The 16,063-nt window shown below is 44.3% G+C and overlaps 2 protein-coding genes across 7 annotated transcripts in view; one reads left to right on the forward strand and one right to left on the reverse strand.

Moving 5' to 3' along the window:
• UNK (unk zinc finger) overlaps positions 1-7,787 on the reverse strand; it is a 32,568-nt gene extending 24,781 nt beyond the window's left edge. For 2 of the 6 annotated variants that reach the window (XM_047707210.1, XM_047707211.1), the window contains exon 1: positions 7,565-7,753. In XM_047707210.1, coding sequence (XP_047563166.1) covers positions 7,565-7,668 — 104 coding nt within the window. In that variant the 5' untranslated portion in view covers positions 7,669-7,753. Of the gene's footprint in view, positions 1-2,994; positions 3,159-3,448; positions 3,704-4,721; positions 6,551-7,564 lie in introns of those variants that run through there. The other 4 variants (XM_047707212.1, XM_047707213.1, XM_047707214.1 and 1 more) reach the window with 4 other exon arrangements.
• A 4,208-nt stretch (positions 7,788-11,995) lies between these two features.
• Positions 11,996-15,427, forward strand: LOC125087183 (histone H3.3A). Its single transcript, XM_047707221.1, has 4 exons — positions 11,996-12,149; positions 12,602-12,739; positions 12,864-13,017; positions 13,108-15,427. Exons 2-4 carry the CDS (start codon positions 12,612-12,614, stop codon positions 13,234-13,236), a joined length of 411 nt encoding a protein of 136 aa, XP_047563177.1. The 5' UTR covers positions 11,996-12,149; positions 12,602-12,611; the 3' UTR covers positions 13,237-15,427.
• Positions 15,428-16,063: the final 636 nt, after the last annotated feature.

The raw sequence follows: 16,063 nt of genomic DNA on the forward strand, positions 1-16,063 counted from the left end.
CGCAGCCCACTCTTCACTGGGAAAGGTCTGACACCTGTGAGCCATCCTGGCCTGGAGAAATGAATGATGAATGGCCTGAATGATACAGTGCTGGCAGTCAGTCCTACACGTCCCTACTTCCTTCTTCCTAGGACTGCGCCCTTGACCCAAAGATTTTGGAACTGATAAAACTGAGGAGAGAAAATTCATGAAAGGTTCACTCACATCATTGATTCTGGAGAATGTATGTGAGGAGTACTGAAAACCCTGGTTCATTCTTCCCTAAATAATACCTTGACTTAATTCAGTCTTCCTGGCCTGAAAAGCCCCCAATTTGATGAATGTGTGAGTATATACATTTGAATCGATGTGTTATTTTGTACACGGTTTTCTGTAAAACAAAGTCTTTGGCCCTGTAAGAGCAGATCTGTTTTGTTTAGAACACCAATCCATCATGTAGAATACAGGGAGCGGACAGAGGCTACTGGAAGAAGGGCACCTGGAGTGAAATTTGAATGGACACGGAGGGGAGGAATATGTTCTCTGAAGACAACACTGACCCACACGTACCCTAGGAACTGATGAGTCCACTTCAGGGTAGATGTAGCTAAAGCAGCATTTGGTTAAGGCTGTTGAAGGAGGTAGCAATGAAACTGAAAGCACTAACTTGGGCCTTGTTCAAATATTGATAAAAATGATACACTGTGCTAAATGCCAGGTGCGCTTTTAAGCACTTCACATGTATTAACTCACTGAGACCTTGCAACAACTCCATGAGGTAGGTACCATTAGTATCCTCAGGAAAATGACATACAAAGAGGAAAGTCACTTGCCTAAGGTCCCACAGCTAGTAAGTGGCAGAGCTAGGCTTCAAACCCAATCAGTCTGGCCCTGCAGTCAGTGCTCTTAAACACTGCGCTGTTAACTATGCTTTTCTTAATTGAGCTACAAAGAAAAACAACAGTAATAGCAGATAAGCATAAGTGATTCTCTAGAAGCTGTTCAAAATATGTTAGGGAGTTTTTTTTTTTTTTTTTAAAGATTTTTATTTATTTGACAGACAGGGATCACAGGTAGGCAGAGAGGTAGGCAGAGAGGCAGGCAGAGAGAGAGAGAGGGGAAGCAGGCTCCCTGCCGAGCAGAGAGCCCGATGTGGGGCTTGATCCCAGGACCCTGGGACCATGACCTGAGCCGAAGGCAGAGGCTTTAACCCACTGAGCCACCCAGGGGCCTCTGTTAGGGAGTTTTTAACAGGCCATAATTACAATAACCACGAAATAAGTTACTAAAATTAAAAAACAAAAATGTTAACTTTAACATACTCTACTGGAAATTTAATATTCATTTTATATATTCGTTATAAAGTACTCTTTAGTTCAATTATAAAATTTAAATTTTGGATTTTTTTTTTAAATAAGAAAATACAAGCATGGGCTTCTACTTTATATTTGGGTAGACTGATTTACACAAATCCTAATGTGGTGGGCTACCAAATAATTGGCACCTCTAAGCAGTAAAAGTTACATCAAAAAGACATAGCAATATTCTTACCATTATTAATAAAAACTTACATATAAAAACTACTATTTGAAACTTTTACATCATAAAACACCAGGCCAAAAGTTTTTCTCAACCTCTTCTTTCCTAAGCATAGCTACATCTCGTCCATGGGATAGTTTTGTGACAATGCCAAAATCTCACAGGAAGGTGGGCACATGGGCCCTTCCACTCCTCATCAGAAGTCAATTTGTTAGGACTCACGTTGGCCACATGGGGTTTCAAATACTAGTAGGAAACAAATGAGTCGATTTCGGAACACAAAAAGTAAACTGTGATATAAAGAATAAGGAAAGGGATGAAACATTTCAATAAGCTCGGATATGACATGTTGATACTATCACAGGCCTGAGTATCTTCTTTATCTCCTAAGTAAGTTGAGCCCCAGCAGGAAAAAGGTCACCTCACAGAGAATGCTATGAGATTTTTAAGTCGCTAGACTCCTTTCCATCTTCTCTTCCTCATCAGCTCTTGATACTGCTGTCAAATTCTACACACTGGCAAAGAAAAAAGGGGTGAAAGTTGAGGGATTGTATAAAGAAATAATAAAAAATTTGTGATTATTAGAACTAAAATATAGCCACTGATATAATTTAAAATGACTAAAACATGTGGCTCGTCCTTAAAGAAATGTCAATGTGAACATTAAAACAACCATAAACTACCTGAGAATGAAATTCATTACATTTCAGCAAGAAGAGCAACTTTCTATCTCCCACCCACCCTAGGAAGCTCCGTTCATTTTTACAAAGGCAATGGGGACAACGTGCTTGTTCCTTGTAACGGCTGTCAATTCAGAGACAATGTGAAGTACAATTACCAACAACCAGGAGTCTCAAACTTGCTGAGTATTCACTTCATATCTCAAAGGATCTCCACAGACCTAGAACATGGGGGCATTCACCTAGAATGGATATAAAGGGACTGAGCCACTGAGAAGGCTGGAAAAGGGGCACCAAGGAGGTGTTCACAGACTGTAGGCTTTCCCATACCAAACGATGCTGCCAAGCCTTGACAGGCCACATGAGCCTGACAGACTCTTATGCGCTGATTTTTTTTTTTTAAATACTTTTTAAAACAGTAACTGAGATATAATTGACACAACATAAAAATTTCACCATTTTAAAGCGTATGTCTTGGTGGTTCTTAGGATATTCACCATGTTGTAGCATTACTGTCACTATCTAATTCCAGAACATTTCCATCACCCCCAAAATAAACCCCATACCTATTATCATATGTACTGATTTTACCCACACTTTCTCCGCAGATATCTCTGTGGCCCATGCAGATATTTTAAGATGGCTGGCTGGTGTGTGAATCTACACAGTATCTATATGGTAAGAAAACAACAAAGCTACATTGTCCAGAAGGATCCTGAGCCGAAATTCTTGGCATTTTTAGCAATTACACTAACGTAATGTTTATATATTGGCTAAGAATGGCAGAGAAACTTACATTCAACATCCATCTTCACTTAACACATTAGTGTGCCCCAAATTCATCCAAGATGTTAAAAGAAGGGAAGACAATCTACTAGGATTAGCCATAACTGTCCATAGTTGCAATTTCAAAATACAGAAGATGCAAATGTAGGAAACCTCCTTTAGTATCAAGCATAGCTGGATTAAAAAAAACAACAACGACAAAACGAAAAACTTAATCATTAAATAAATACTGCCCCATTTGGGAAAATAATCCCTACACCAGTCCAGTATTTAAAGTAATGCAGCTTTAAACGCAACCTTACTTTTATCATACTTGTGACCTAGAGCCTCTCCTATGAGAAAAATAACCTTTAGGTAAAGGTCTGGCGGGAAAGCCTGCAGGTGTGTGGTGCTCAGGCTGCTGCAGGGCTCTCATTACCTAAATGAGCTCATGGCTTCTAAGACACACAGGAAGGAGACCTCACCTTCAGGCATCAGGGTGTTGAAAGCGGGAGGAAGTAGGTCCACGAGGGTGTCTTGCTTTTGTGCACTTATCTGGGGTGCTATTTCCAGAGAAGGAGCTCCTTTATAGAGTGTGCCCAAGATGGATTTCTCTAAGTTGCTCTCAGAGTTGTCCAGCTGCCCTCACCAATAAGTCAGTCTTTGTAGGTTGATAGAAACCACCAGTCAAAGCAGATGCAAATGGATTGTGGGGAAGCCTTCTTTAGTATCTAACATAGCTGGATTAAAACAAAAAAACTTAACCATTAAGCAAATCTTCATTTTAATCATTACTTTCACAGCAAATATCAACTAGGTGCTACACTTGACTCTACCCTTAGCATGGGCACTTAATTATTAATGGAGATTCTGTGGGCCTGAGTGAAGACCACAACGAGCTCTTAATTTTTGTCCCGTAAGAAATTAGTTCTACTTGATAAACAAGTAAACAAGATCCAGAAATATTTATTGGTAATTGAACTCATGCTTGCTGAGGTTGCCTAGCAACACTTCCAGTGACTTCTCTTGTGCAACAAGTTGTACTCTAGTAACGTATTTACAAGTTCATTGCAATTCGCAATAATGATTTAAATATGTTTTCATTTCCTGGGTTTTCCAAAACACAGTCAGATGCAATCAAGCGAAATTTGGAACATTTATACGATGTATAAATTAACAAATTTGCCTCAAAATAGTTATCTATGGAAGTACTGCCACATTAACCCTGTTTAAAAGATGCCCAGGGAACAGTCTCTAAGTTAAAAAAAAAAAAAAAAAAAGACACTTGGCTAGAAGACGCTATAAAGCATTTATCCTCTACCTATAAGAAATCACCCAGTGGCCAGAAAAACTCCAAAAAAAACCTTCACTAAACTAGAATTTCATTTTTCCTTTACCCCAAGGGCATTAAGAAGTCTGGGAATCAACTGCAAGCAAAGGAATCCAAAAATGATCTAATGTCTTTAAAGCTTACATCCTCTTATAGGATCAAAATAATGAGGCAGAAACCTGGATATTTTGGAGGGCAGGTTTTTTTGGGTGACCTTTCAACTATACACGTAAAATAATATAACTGTTATCCAGTAAAAAATCCAAAGTTAGCTAAATTCGTAGATACATTTTGGAATGCAATTGCTCCAAAATTTCCCATTCATAAAACCGCTTTAATAAAACTCTTCAAATACAATATACAAGATGGACTTGTTCTGAAAACAGATGGATCAAATTCAGTCTTTGTCAAATAAAAGGACAAATTACCTAGCAAAACGTCAGGTGGTTCTTGTACTGGAAGAGGACTGATACATGCACATTATCATCTTACTGCATGCTATCAGACACTTGGAGCTGAGTAAGAGGAAATTCTAACAGCCATTTTCTAAAGGGTTGAATTCCTCAGGTCTAGCACAAGTGCCGACTATACCAATTGGCTAAAAGGATCATTTCAAAGTTTTTCTTAAAGCAAGATTATTCATGAGTTTAGGGGGAATATACCAACAAAACTATCATTCAAACTATGTTATGAATACTCCTCTTGGTTTAGGAAAAAGAGCTCAAATTCTAGGATTTTATCTGTGGGGCAAGACGGCAAGCCTATGGAAAGGCAATATTTGTTTTTGGTAGATTCAACCAAGTTTACCAAGACTGTCTGCCATTATGATGACTGGCACTCAATTTTTAAACTTTTTTTTAAAGTTTATTTTTTAAGTAATCGCTACACCCAGTGCGGGGCTCGAACTTACAACCTCAAGATCAAGAGTCACATGCTCTGACTGAGCCAGCCAGGTGCCTCGAGTGGCACTCAGTTTTAAGAGGTTTCTTCTGGATTAGTGTAAAGATGACTGCATAGCATATTATCTCAAATAATATCAGGCATAAAAAACACACAAAGTTAGTGTAATTTATGTACAAATAAGTTTTAAAAAGTTAAAAAAAAATTAACCGGTAAAAAAATACATACAAAAACAAAACAAAACAAACACACACACACACACACACACACACACACAAAGGGTTTATATCTCTATTCCAGAAAGGGATCTATGCAATATATAAGGCCATATTCGACTGGTACAAGTTCTGGAAATTCATGTTGCAAGTGAGAATTTAAAAAATACTGGCCAGCTCAAAATTTTAAATATTGAAAGAAAAACAAAAATATTCCTGTGGTCTAACCTCCAAGGGTAACAAATGGGCTCACCTTTAAAAAAAAAAAAAAAAGAGAGAGAGAGAAAGAAAAAAGAAAATAAAATCAGTGCCAGTACGTGTACAGGTGCCATCATCTGTATCCTCAAACTCCCTGTGCTCCTAAGACCTCAGATGACAAGGGAATGGAGTTTTCCAAATCATCAAAGCTTCTGAATGCCCATAAATCTACCAAGGAAGACAACAGATGTCTACCTCTGATTTTCGGAAATAAAAACGTAAACATGTATGCAAATGAAGAATTAACAGGAAATAAAAAGATGGGAACACCTGCAACCTCCAATCACCCAGTCAAGCTTGGGCTTTCTGTTATTACTAAGCCACCTTGAGAGTCAAGACTGATTACTCTGCACCTACCCCACAAGCAATGGAAAGAGATTTTAAACAAATAAGCATCAACAGAACAAAAACTCAGTTATTAACATTTACACAGATGTTGACTTGTTTCATCTGTCAATTCCAAATGGTAAGAAAACCCTTCTAATACAGATTCCACAGTCTACTCAATGACAACACAACGTACAGAGGTTGCTGAAACATAACCCCAAGTATTTATGTTACTGAAAAATATGATCCGAGCAACCACTTTATAGAGAAGTTCCAATCATGGGAAGTCTGCAGATTTTCAAATCAAAACCATACTGTGGCTTGACCAAACCAATCAACGGATCAGTATTCTCTAAGGTAAGATCATTTCACCAAAACCGATGGAAGGACAGCAGAAACAACTCCAGGGAGGAAGGACCCGCAAAGCAATGGCCACAATAGAAAAGTAACAGTTAACACGAGTCCTACTGTAGCCAAGAAAAGACAGAGCTTCAACTTACTTCAACCAATAGCAGGGAACCTCACAAAGAAACCAATACGCTTCCTAAAACCCATGTCCCCCAATCCCAGAACAGCTTCCTAACCGGGCTTACTCCGGAGAGTGACAAACAAGAGCTCCTCCTGTCTCGTTTAGTTCCCTCTGCTCCCACAGAGGCTTCCTTCTCTCGGCTCACCGGGGGGGCAGTACTGGGTGGCTCTCCAGGGCTGCCAGCCTCAGGTCCACCTGGGAGCCCCAAGCAGAGGCGAGGCGCTCAAGGAGCACTGGGGGCGGGGGACGGGGGGCTGGAAACCAACATTTTGCTGAACAGGAGGGCCCGCCTCTGCAGCTTGCTTTCTCCCGAGGCACCTCGCACTAGGTGGTCTTTTAACGTGCCTGGAAGGACACAAGGAGGCAGGGACCTCCCCTCAGACACAGGCAGATTCCCAGGGAGCGGGTTTTCCATCTACTGGACTCCTGCGGGGCGAGCGTCGGGGCTCCCTCTGCTACCGTACTTCGCTTGGGCCTGAAGACGCGCTCGGACCCCATCGCCCTCGGGGTCCCCGACTCAGGCCGGGTCGGCTGTCCCTGCGAGTTCCAAGCAAGAGGGGCCTCCACAGACAACATACGGGCTTCGGGGACACAAAAGGCCTCCCAGGCACGGAACGCGGGGCGCCTGACAGAACCTCGCGCCAACCGTCATTCGCAGCGGCGGCAGGGCAGGCCCCCGAGGCGCTCAATCTGGTTCTGGTCTGGGCTTCTGATCGCCCCCCAAGAGCCTGATACTGTGGTATTAGGTCTGAGGAACAGTTAGGCCTCACAGGCCCGGCCTGAGATGTGTGCTCTCCGCACCCCGCACTCCCGCCTTCCCCACTCAGCGGCGGGGCCCGGCTTTCCCGCCCCACGGCCCGACCAGGGGTTGGTGGCAGTTGGAGGCAGTTGGGACCGGCCCCAGCAGGTTGGAACCGGTCTGGGCCGGGCCGGAGGAGGAAGGGGGGGAGGGAGAGGCCGCCTCGCGCTCTCCCTGCGCGCGTGACTCACGCTGGCCGCTGACGTCAGGCGTGCGCGCGCGGCGGGGGGGGGCTCTACGTACGTGTAGTGCTGCGGTTTCTCGGGCTGTGCCTGCAGCACCTGAGCGGTAGCGGCCGGGGGCGCCGAGGAAGCTGCGGAGCCGCCGGGCCCGGGGCCCTTCGACATGGTCCTGTCTTCCTGCCTCTTCGCCGCTCCCCTTTTATTATTCAGTCTGCGCGGTCCGCGCCGAGGACCCAGTGCGCCTGCGCCGCGCCACGAGAACGTGAAGACCCCCCGCACGGCAGCAAGGGTTGCTGGGAGTTGTGGTCCTCCGTTCGGCTGGAATTTTACCGTCGGCAGAGGGTTGCTGCCAAAGGAATGGACCACAATACCCAGGGATCCTTGCAGACGGTGTCCCGGATGCTCAGGGCCCGCCACGGCTTGTGGGGATTGCAGTCCTGCTGCGTTCCTACTTCTTAACAGTGCGTTTCCAGTTTCGTAGGAGAGCTTTCCTTGAAACTGGAGCCTCTGGAGTGGAAAGGGCCCGTAGCTAGAGAGGCCCTGACGACTTCTGTGAAACAGTCCAAGTGTAGTTTCACCACTAACAGTGTAATAATTATCTCGCCACCAGACTTACTAGGTCTTAGGTTCAGTGCTGATGCCGGCCCCGGCAGTGCTTCAGAATCTGTATTGTCCGTCCCTTAGCTCTGGGCCTTTGTGCTGCAGGCACCTGCAGTCCGCCAACATCCTCTTCATTCCTGCGGCCAGGCTAACGGGGGAGGCATGAAGGAAAGTCTGCCTACCAGAAGTCAGCCTGAGAAATCTTTGCTAAAGTAGAGCTGCACGACGCAGTACTCCGTTCCCGCGTCTTTGCTGAGGTGCGCGTAAACCTTTACCAACCCTGAAACCTGGAACTCCACGGCTTGGGTCCCTCCCCAGCTCGACGCCTGGCCTGACCGACTTGTTTCCAGGACGTTAGGGGCCAAGGACGAATTTAATCTCCATCTAGAACAGTCTCAGGTACACTAGCAAGTTGCAGGGGTGTTGAGAAGCGTCGCCTAGTGTCCAGAGGCAGCGCCTGGGGTTGAGTCGGGGGTGCGGTTGATGACCCACTGCAGTTTCCTGCTCCGGAAGTCAGCTTTTCTGTGTTTTCCGAGCCCGATTCCCACTCGTCGGGCGAAGTTCCTCACTCTGTGGCTTTTGTCAAATCAGCCAATTCCACCTTTATGAAGTTTTTTTTTTTTTTTGAGTTGTTTTTTTTTAAGATTTTATTTATTTGACAGAGATCACAAGTAGGCAGAGAGGCAGGCAGAGAGGAAGGGAAGCAGGCTCCCTGCCAAACAGAGAGCCAGATGGGGGGCTCGATTCCAGGACCCTGAAATCAAGACCTGAGCCCAAGGCTGAGGCTTTAACACACTGAGCCACCCAGGCACCGCCCCCCTTATGAAGTTCTTCATAGATAAAATATTGACACTTATCATTTAACTTTGCTTTCCATAATGAATCTATTTAAATCCCTTGTGTTTAAGACTGATTCATATTTGGGACGCCTGGGTGGCTCAGTTGGTTAAGCAGCTGCCTTCGGCTCAGGTCATGATCCCAGCGTCCTGGGATCGAGTCCCACATCGGGCTCCTTGCTCATCAGGGAGCCTGCTTCTCCCTCTGCCTCTGCCTGCCATTCTGTCTGCCTGTGCTTGCTCTCTCTCCCTCTCTCTCTCTGACAAATAAATAAAAATAAAATCTTTAAAAATAAAAAAAAGACTGATTCATATTTGATTAGATAGGTTAACTAGTCTAGTGATTGTCACGTTAAAGAGAAACGTTCCCAATAACCTTAGGGATGCGGGAGGGAGGAGTGAATGGAAAACTGTTAATGTTTGAGAATGACACTTATTTTATTTGTCCCGAGTAACCTCACATCAGAAGCCAAATTGTCAGCCCACAAAGTTGAGAAACTGGTATTTCCTAAACAGGCCAAATCAATTGTTTAACCACTAGGGGCGTGTGAAGATGAAAAATTCCAAAAGGACAAATAAAAGTTGTAGTGTATTTTTTTTAACGCTGTTATTAAATCCAAGTAATTGACTTGTAGGTTATCCCCAAAATACCTAAGCGCGATGTGAATGAAGAAATAGAGTTCACAGCACAAGGCTTTAAATAAGCTGTATACCATAAGCTTCAGAATGAGTGTGTACTGGTAAAATTGGGAGATGATATCATCCAAACTGTTTAATTTACAAAAGAGGAAACCGAAACTCAGAGAAGTAACTTGCACAGAGTTACTCAGCAAGCCCATGCCAGAACAGGAACTAGGATAGTAGCCTATATGCTGCATCACATTCCACATTGTTTTGATTGTATAAACATTTTTCGTTCTTTCCCATTTCCTGTGTTGCTTTTCCTCTCCCGTGCTAACTTAGGAAAAAGAAAACGGTTGAGTAAGAAGGACAGACTATTCCCACTACTGGTCCTTTAAGTGGATAAATGTAAATCTTTACCTAGTTTCTGCTGGAGCAATTAGTTCTCCTCTAGTAATCAGCCAAACTGCAAGAAAGAAAACAAAACTGGAGTGTCTGTCCTCTGGAGTCTTGGGACAGACAGGATTCTGGATCTTTTAGAAAATCCTTGGAACACAAAGGGGTTGTTAATTTAGGAACCAATCCCCTCTCCAGACCATTTGGGCAGTCAAAAAATGTTAACAGGGTATTTTTCTGGTTACATCCCAGAACATTTGAGAGCCTTTTGTGTGGGATCTAACCAGTGCCCTGATTCTTAGCTTTCCTTAGGTTCTGAGGACAGGGCAAGAGCCTCCATCTTGGTTTCTCAGCATCACATGAATGAAACAGAAAACTTAATTCCCCCCCTACTGTAAACTTTGTGCCGAAGGCAGGAATTAAAGTTGACCAAATTATCGCATAAAAGTTTACATATGTGATATTTAAATACAAATTGTGCCTGTTAAAATTGAGAGGGCAGAAATGAGAGGAATTTGGTACCAGAGATTGGGTGAAAGACATTTTTACCATAGCAGCTTCTTCATATCGAGAATTTCCCCCCTCGCTGTTGATACTGAGAGCAGACCTTCGATGTCACAAGTAAATTTTTGAGGTATTTGTGTTTATGTACAATAATTATTTGAGTTGAAATCTACATGTACACGGAATTTGGATGATTTAAAATACTCAGGGGAAAAAAAATCAGTAAACCCAGAGTAGGAACTATGGAATAAAATGCACAAAACTCGGGGTGCCTGGGCAGCTCAGTGGGTTAAAGCCTCTGCCTTCAGCTCAGGTCATGATCCCAGGGTCCTTGGATCAAGCCCTGCATCGGGCTTTCTGCTCAGCAGGGAGCCTGCCTCCTCCTTTCTCTCTGCCTGGTCTCTGCCTACTTGTGATCTCTGTCAAATAAATAAATAAAATCTTTAATAAATAAATAAATAAATAATAAAATAAAATGCACAAAACTCTATTTCGGTTTTCTGAGTTTAGTTTGGCTGGTCTCAAACTATACCCTGCTTTGGTATTCTATATACCTGTATCATCAGGAGAACTGAACATTACAAATTATCAAAGACATTTATTTAGGCAAAAGTAGGGATTACCATTTTTATACATTTGTCGTGTTTCTTAGAAGTGATGACAATATACCACTATATACAAGGGCACGTGTTAATTTCGTTTTCTTCTGTTTATTCCTTATGGACATGTAAATGTTGTACTAGGACTATTTCCATTTTGGCCGCAGTCCTTTCATTCAGTTGAATTACATAATTCAAAAAAATGTTGCTTAGAAGGCTACTTCCTTAAGCTATTGAAATCACAAAGTATTTTGTGATAGCCTAAGAATGTACAAAACAGTTCTTATAAAACCATACACTGACATTTTTTTTGTCTATTATTTACCCCTACCCACACCACCAAACAAAAGAACTGCTTTTTGGTTAAAATGTATGTGCGTGATACATGAAATACTTGGTGGCACAACATGATTTGCTGAATTCTAATTCTTTTACTTTATATACGTAACTATCAATATGTGAAAGTAAATAGTCACAGGAACACATTTTATTTTACACTGGAAAATATTTACAAGAATTTCCCTGAAGTAATCTCTCCTCCTGCATTTTATTGGAGAGATGCGAATTTGGTTGGATTCCTAACCATCCCGACCCTGAAGTCCTCATACAGACCAATGCAATTCATTTGCATTGACTTTCTATTGTAGAGCTTTGGAACCGAGGGAAGGATCCAAACATAGCTTCATTTTATCCAATCAGAAGAGCCGCTTCGTCCTAAGCTCTGATTCGTCCATTCCTCTTTGCATTCATCCAATCATTAGGCCACTTTAACAGCCAATCAGCGGCATAGATGCCCACCAATCCGGGAGCGGGGCCGAAGCACGGCCTTTGTGTCGGGGATGTCAGCGCGTCGGCGAAAGCTCCCGCCAATAGAAAAAGTCGTTGGTGTATGCAAATGAGGCCCCTATGACGCAGGGACGCAGCGTGAAGCGTGGGTATAAAAGCGGAAGCAAAGGGGGGGTTTAGAGCACAGAGCGGTTTGGTCGTTCGTTGGAGCTTCTTCTATTTCCTTGCTCGGCGACTGCGGCTCTTCACTGGGCAGCAGGAGCGGCGCGGCGGTCGAAGAAGCGGTCTAAGACTTCGGCATTGGGTAAGCGTTGGCGGCTTTGCTCGTGGTTCGAGGCCCCGTCGGCCGTTAATGCCGCGGGCCTCAGCCGTTGGGAGCGGAGTGCTGGCTGGTGCGGGCTGCTCGGGCCGCCGGCGTCGGGTGTGGGTCCGGGAGGTTTCCCCTTGGGGCTTCGTTCCGGAACCGCGTCTCCGCCTCCTTCCCGGTGGTGATTCAGATGTCCCGACGCCGGGTTCCGGGCAAGCGGGGCCTCCGCCCGTCGAGGAGGGGAAGTGACTCCTCCCCGCACCCCCCCTCCCGGGGGAGGCTGCTGCCGCTCCTTGCAGCCTGAGTCATTAGGGGAGGGGGAGGAGGCGGCGGCCCCGGGCCATCTGCCGCGGTGAAGAGGCGGGAGGGCAGGGGCGCGGAGCCCGTCCGCCCGTGACCCCCCAGGGGGGCGAGCGCCGGGGCCTCGGAATCACGGATGTCTTCCTTAGGTAAAAGAAAATGGCCCGAACCAAGCAGACTGCCCGTAAATCCACGGGTGGGAAAGCGCCCCGCAAACAGCTGGCCACTAAAGCCGCCCGGAAAAGCGCCCCTTCCACCGGTGGGGTGAAAAAGCCTCATCGCTACAGGTAGGCGAGGCGGCAGGCAGACAAGGACGGGGCGGCGCGCGGCCCGTGCGGGAGCGCGTGCTGGGGCTGGCGCCGGGCTCGGTCCGTCGCCGGGTGTCCGCTTACACTCCCCTGCTCGCTGCAGGCCCGGCACCGTAGCGCTTCGGGAGATCCGTCGTTACCAGAAATCCACCGAGCTTCTGATCCGGAAGCTGCCTTTCCAGAGGTTGGTGAGGGAGATCGCCCAGGATTTCAAAACCGATCTGAGGTTTCAGAGCGCCGCCATTGGCGCCCTGCAGGTAAGGCGAGCGCGGCCGTGTAGGGTCGGAGGGCTCGTGCGTGGCTTCTCGGCGAAGAGAGTTTAATAGTGTGGCTCTTGTCCTCAACAGGAGGCCAGTGAAGCGTACCTGGTGGGTTTATTTGAAGATACTAATCTGTGTGCCATCCACGCTAAGAGAGTCACCATCATGCCCAAAGACATCCAGTTGGCTCGCCGGATACGGGGGGAGAGAGCTTAAGTGAAGGCAGTTTTTACGGTGTTTTGTAGTAAATTCTGTAAAATACTTTGGTTTAATTTGTGACTTTTTTTGTAAGAAATTGTTTATAATATGTTGCATTTGTACTTAAGTCATTCCATCTTTCACTCAGGATGAATGCGAAAAGTGACTGTTCACAGACCTCAGTGATGTGAGCACTGTTGCTCAGGAGTGACAAGTTGCTAATATGCAGAAGGGATGGGTGATACTTCTTGCTTCTCATGATGCATGTTTCTGTATGTTAATGACTTGTTGGGTAGCTATTAAGGTACTAGAATTGATAAATGTGTACAGGGTCCTTTTGCAATAAAACTGGTTATGACTTGATCCAAGTGTTTAACAATTGGGGCTGTTAAGTCTGACCATACATCACTGTGATAGAATGTGGGCTTTTTCAAGGGTGAAGATACAAGTCTTAACCACAGTGTAACTTACAGTTTCCTTAAAAAAAAAAAAGAAAAAGAAAAAGAAAAAAAAAGTAAACCTGGCAGCTATAGAATACACTATGTGCATTTATAATAGCTATTTTATATATTGTAGTGTCAACATTTTTAAATTAAATGTTTTACATTCACATGTGGTGGGGAGTCTTGTCATTAAGGTGTGTGTAATTTAAAGTCAAGTTGGTTTTCTCCTAACTAGACTGCACTTGTTTTCATAATAGTAAAATGCTTTGCAAATTATACCTTGCATAAGTCCTCATTCTACCACATGTTAACTAACCCTCTAGCTGATTAATGCAAACACTAATGGGGGGATTTTATTTATAAGGGCTCTAGACTATAATACCGAGTTATTCACACCAGCATCATCTGTTAATAATCTAAACTAGTTAGTGCAGCTTTTCTTTGTGTTGTGGTTGGTCTCCTAACTAGGTTGAGTTTTTCTCTACCAAGAGGAAACAATACCGAAGTTCTTTTCCTTGTGGAGTTTGTATTATAATAATCCTTAGAGTAAACTTGCTGTGGGGGAGGGGCACACAACTCCAGCTTGAACCTCTGCCAGTTAAGATGGTGTCCAGTTAGGTTACATCTGATACATGGTCCTGGGAAAATCACTATAGAGATGGTCTTCCAGGTGGTTTTAAAAATTATCCTTCTATTGAAGTCTTCAGGTCAATTATGTATGTTGACTAAATTTACAAATAAACTTGTTTATTCAACCAAGTGTCAAAAACCTACATTTGAATATACAAAGCTTAAATACATCCATTATCTAGATTCTTTGTATCCTGAAGTTTGAGCTTAGTTTATACCTGGTTTTGCTTGGTAGACAAAGGAACCATTTATACACAAAAATAATTATGAAATTTCTTTATACAGATTATTTTAACAGAAGTTTAAAACTCCTTGTTGGTTTAAGCTGCTTTTTCAGTATAAAGCTAGTTTTCTTAACCATTGATGGTGCGCTGTATGCAGAGTATCTAGAGGTCAGCAAGACAAGGGCACAAGAGCCACACGGGTCATCAGACCAGCATTCTGTGTATTTGGAGCTGGCAGCTATAGAAAGATAGTTGTGCCCTAATAAAGTAGCTTCATTTTTAAAAAATGTTTGGTTTCAAATTCAAAGGACTTAGGGAGAGAGGCAAGCTAGAATAGGTTTGATTCTTGGCAACTTAATGAGCCTCCATGACGCATCAGAGGTGGAGTCCAATATAGAAAGAGCTGGTTTTCTAGAAGGTTCGTTGTAACCAGCTCTGGAACAGTGACTTCCCAGTTGTGATGATCCAACATTGTGCTTCTGAAGGACGTCCTGATCCTGGATGGCCTAATGTGCTGTGGACTGTACCTGGCAGTGTCTTGAGTTCGAATAGACCGACTTCACTCTGGTGATGTCAGTTGAGTTTACTAGTTGTGATGACCCAAGTGGGGTGAAACTTGAACCTTCTCCCCCAGCGCATCTTCCCTACATCTGACGTAGAGGTCTGTGGATTTTACTGGGCAGCTGGGAATTTGCTGCTTTAAATAGTGCAGCTTGTGCTTCCAGACTTGCTTGAGCATTCTTAACCCAGAAGGCAAAAATATCTTTTGGTTCTAGGAAGCTGCCCACACAGGATAACCCTGGGTTTAGGTGATGGAACAATCTGTAAGGAGAAAAGCAAAAGCTGGAGCTGATGAAGGTATCCTGTGCCCTTGATGGATGAGACAAAAATAAAGTTTTTGAAGTTGAGACTTTCATCTTTGTTAGTGGTCTTCATTTGAATCGATAACCTCTATTTCACAAATAAAATTTCCTGTGGGGAAATGTCTGGAATATTGCTTTCTGACTCCGGGAGGGGGTGCTTTCAGTAATGACAGGCAGACCCCCTATTTTGAAAGGTGATCCGTGTCATGATTTGCTTTGGACAGGGCCAAGTGATGCTTGGTGAACCCGTGTATTAATAATTGCATTTCTTGTCTGTCCACGGACTTGGTTTCGATCAGACCAGTTAAGGGCTGGAAGTGCCAGCACTCTGGCCCGCTACCAGGAGATTCTGAACCAAGCCATTCATTGCCCTTGTCTTGAAGCTCTTAGCCTGTGCCCTTCAGAAGGTAGCCAGAGGTGTTTGTGAAATTGCTGGTCACAAGCCAGGTCCACCCTCATGAGGGTGACCCCCATTGCTCTCCCTCCATGCTCCGTCCTGTCTCACCTTTCACTGCCTCTTTTCTCTGCCAGGCACCTGTGGGCCCATGCTGCTAGGTTGTAAAATATCCCTGCTTCATCCATAAGCTGGTCAGTAGGTAGACTAGATGATTTAGACACCACACAGAAGTTACATCCTATTTACAGAATTTAAGGTGTTATGGAAGAAAACCACCAGAGAGGCAAG

Source organism: Lutra lutra, chromosome 16, assembly GCF_902655055.1.
Source record: "Lutra lutra chromosome 16, mLutLut1.2, whole genome shotgun sequence".
In the NCBI taxonomy this organism is placed as follows: domain Eukaryota; kingdom Metazoa; phylum Chordata; class Mammalia; order Carnivora; family Mustelidae; genus Lutra; species Lutra lutra.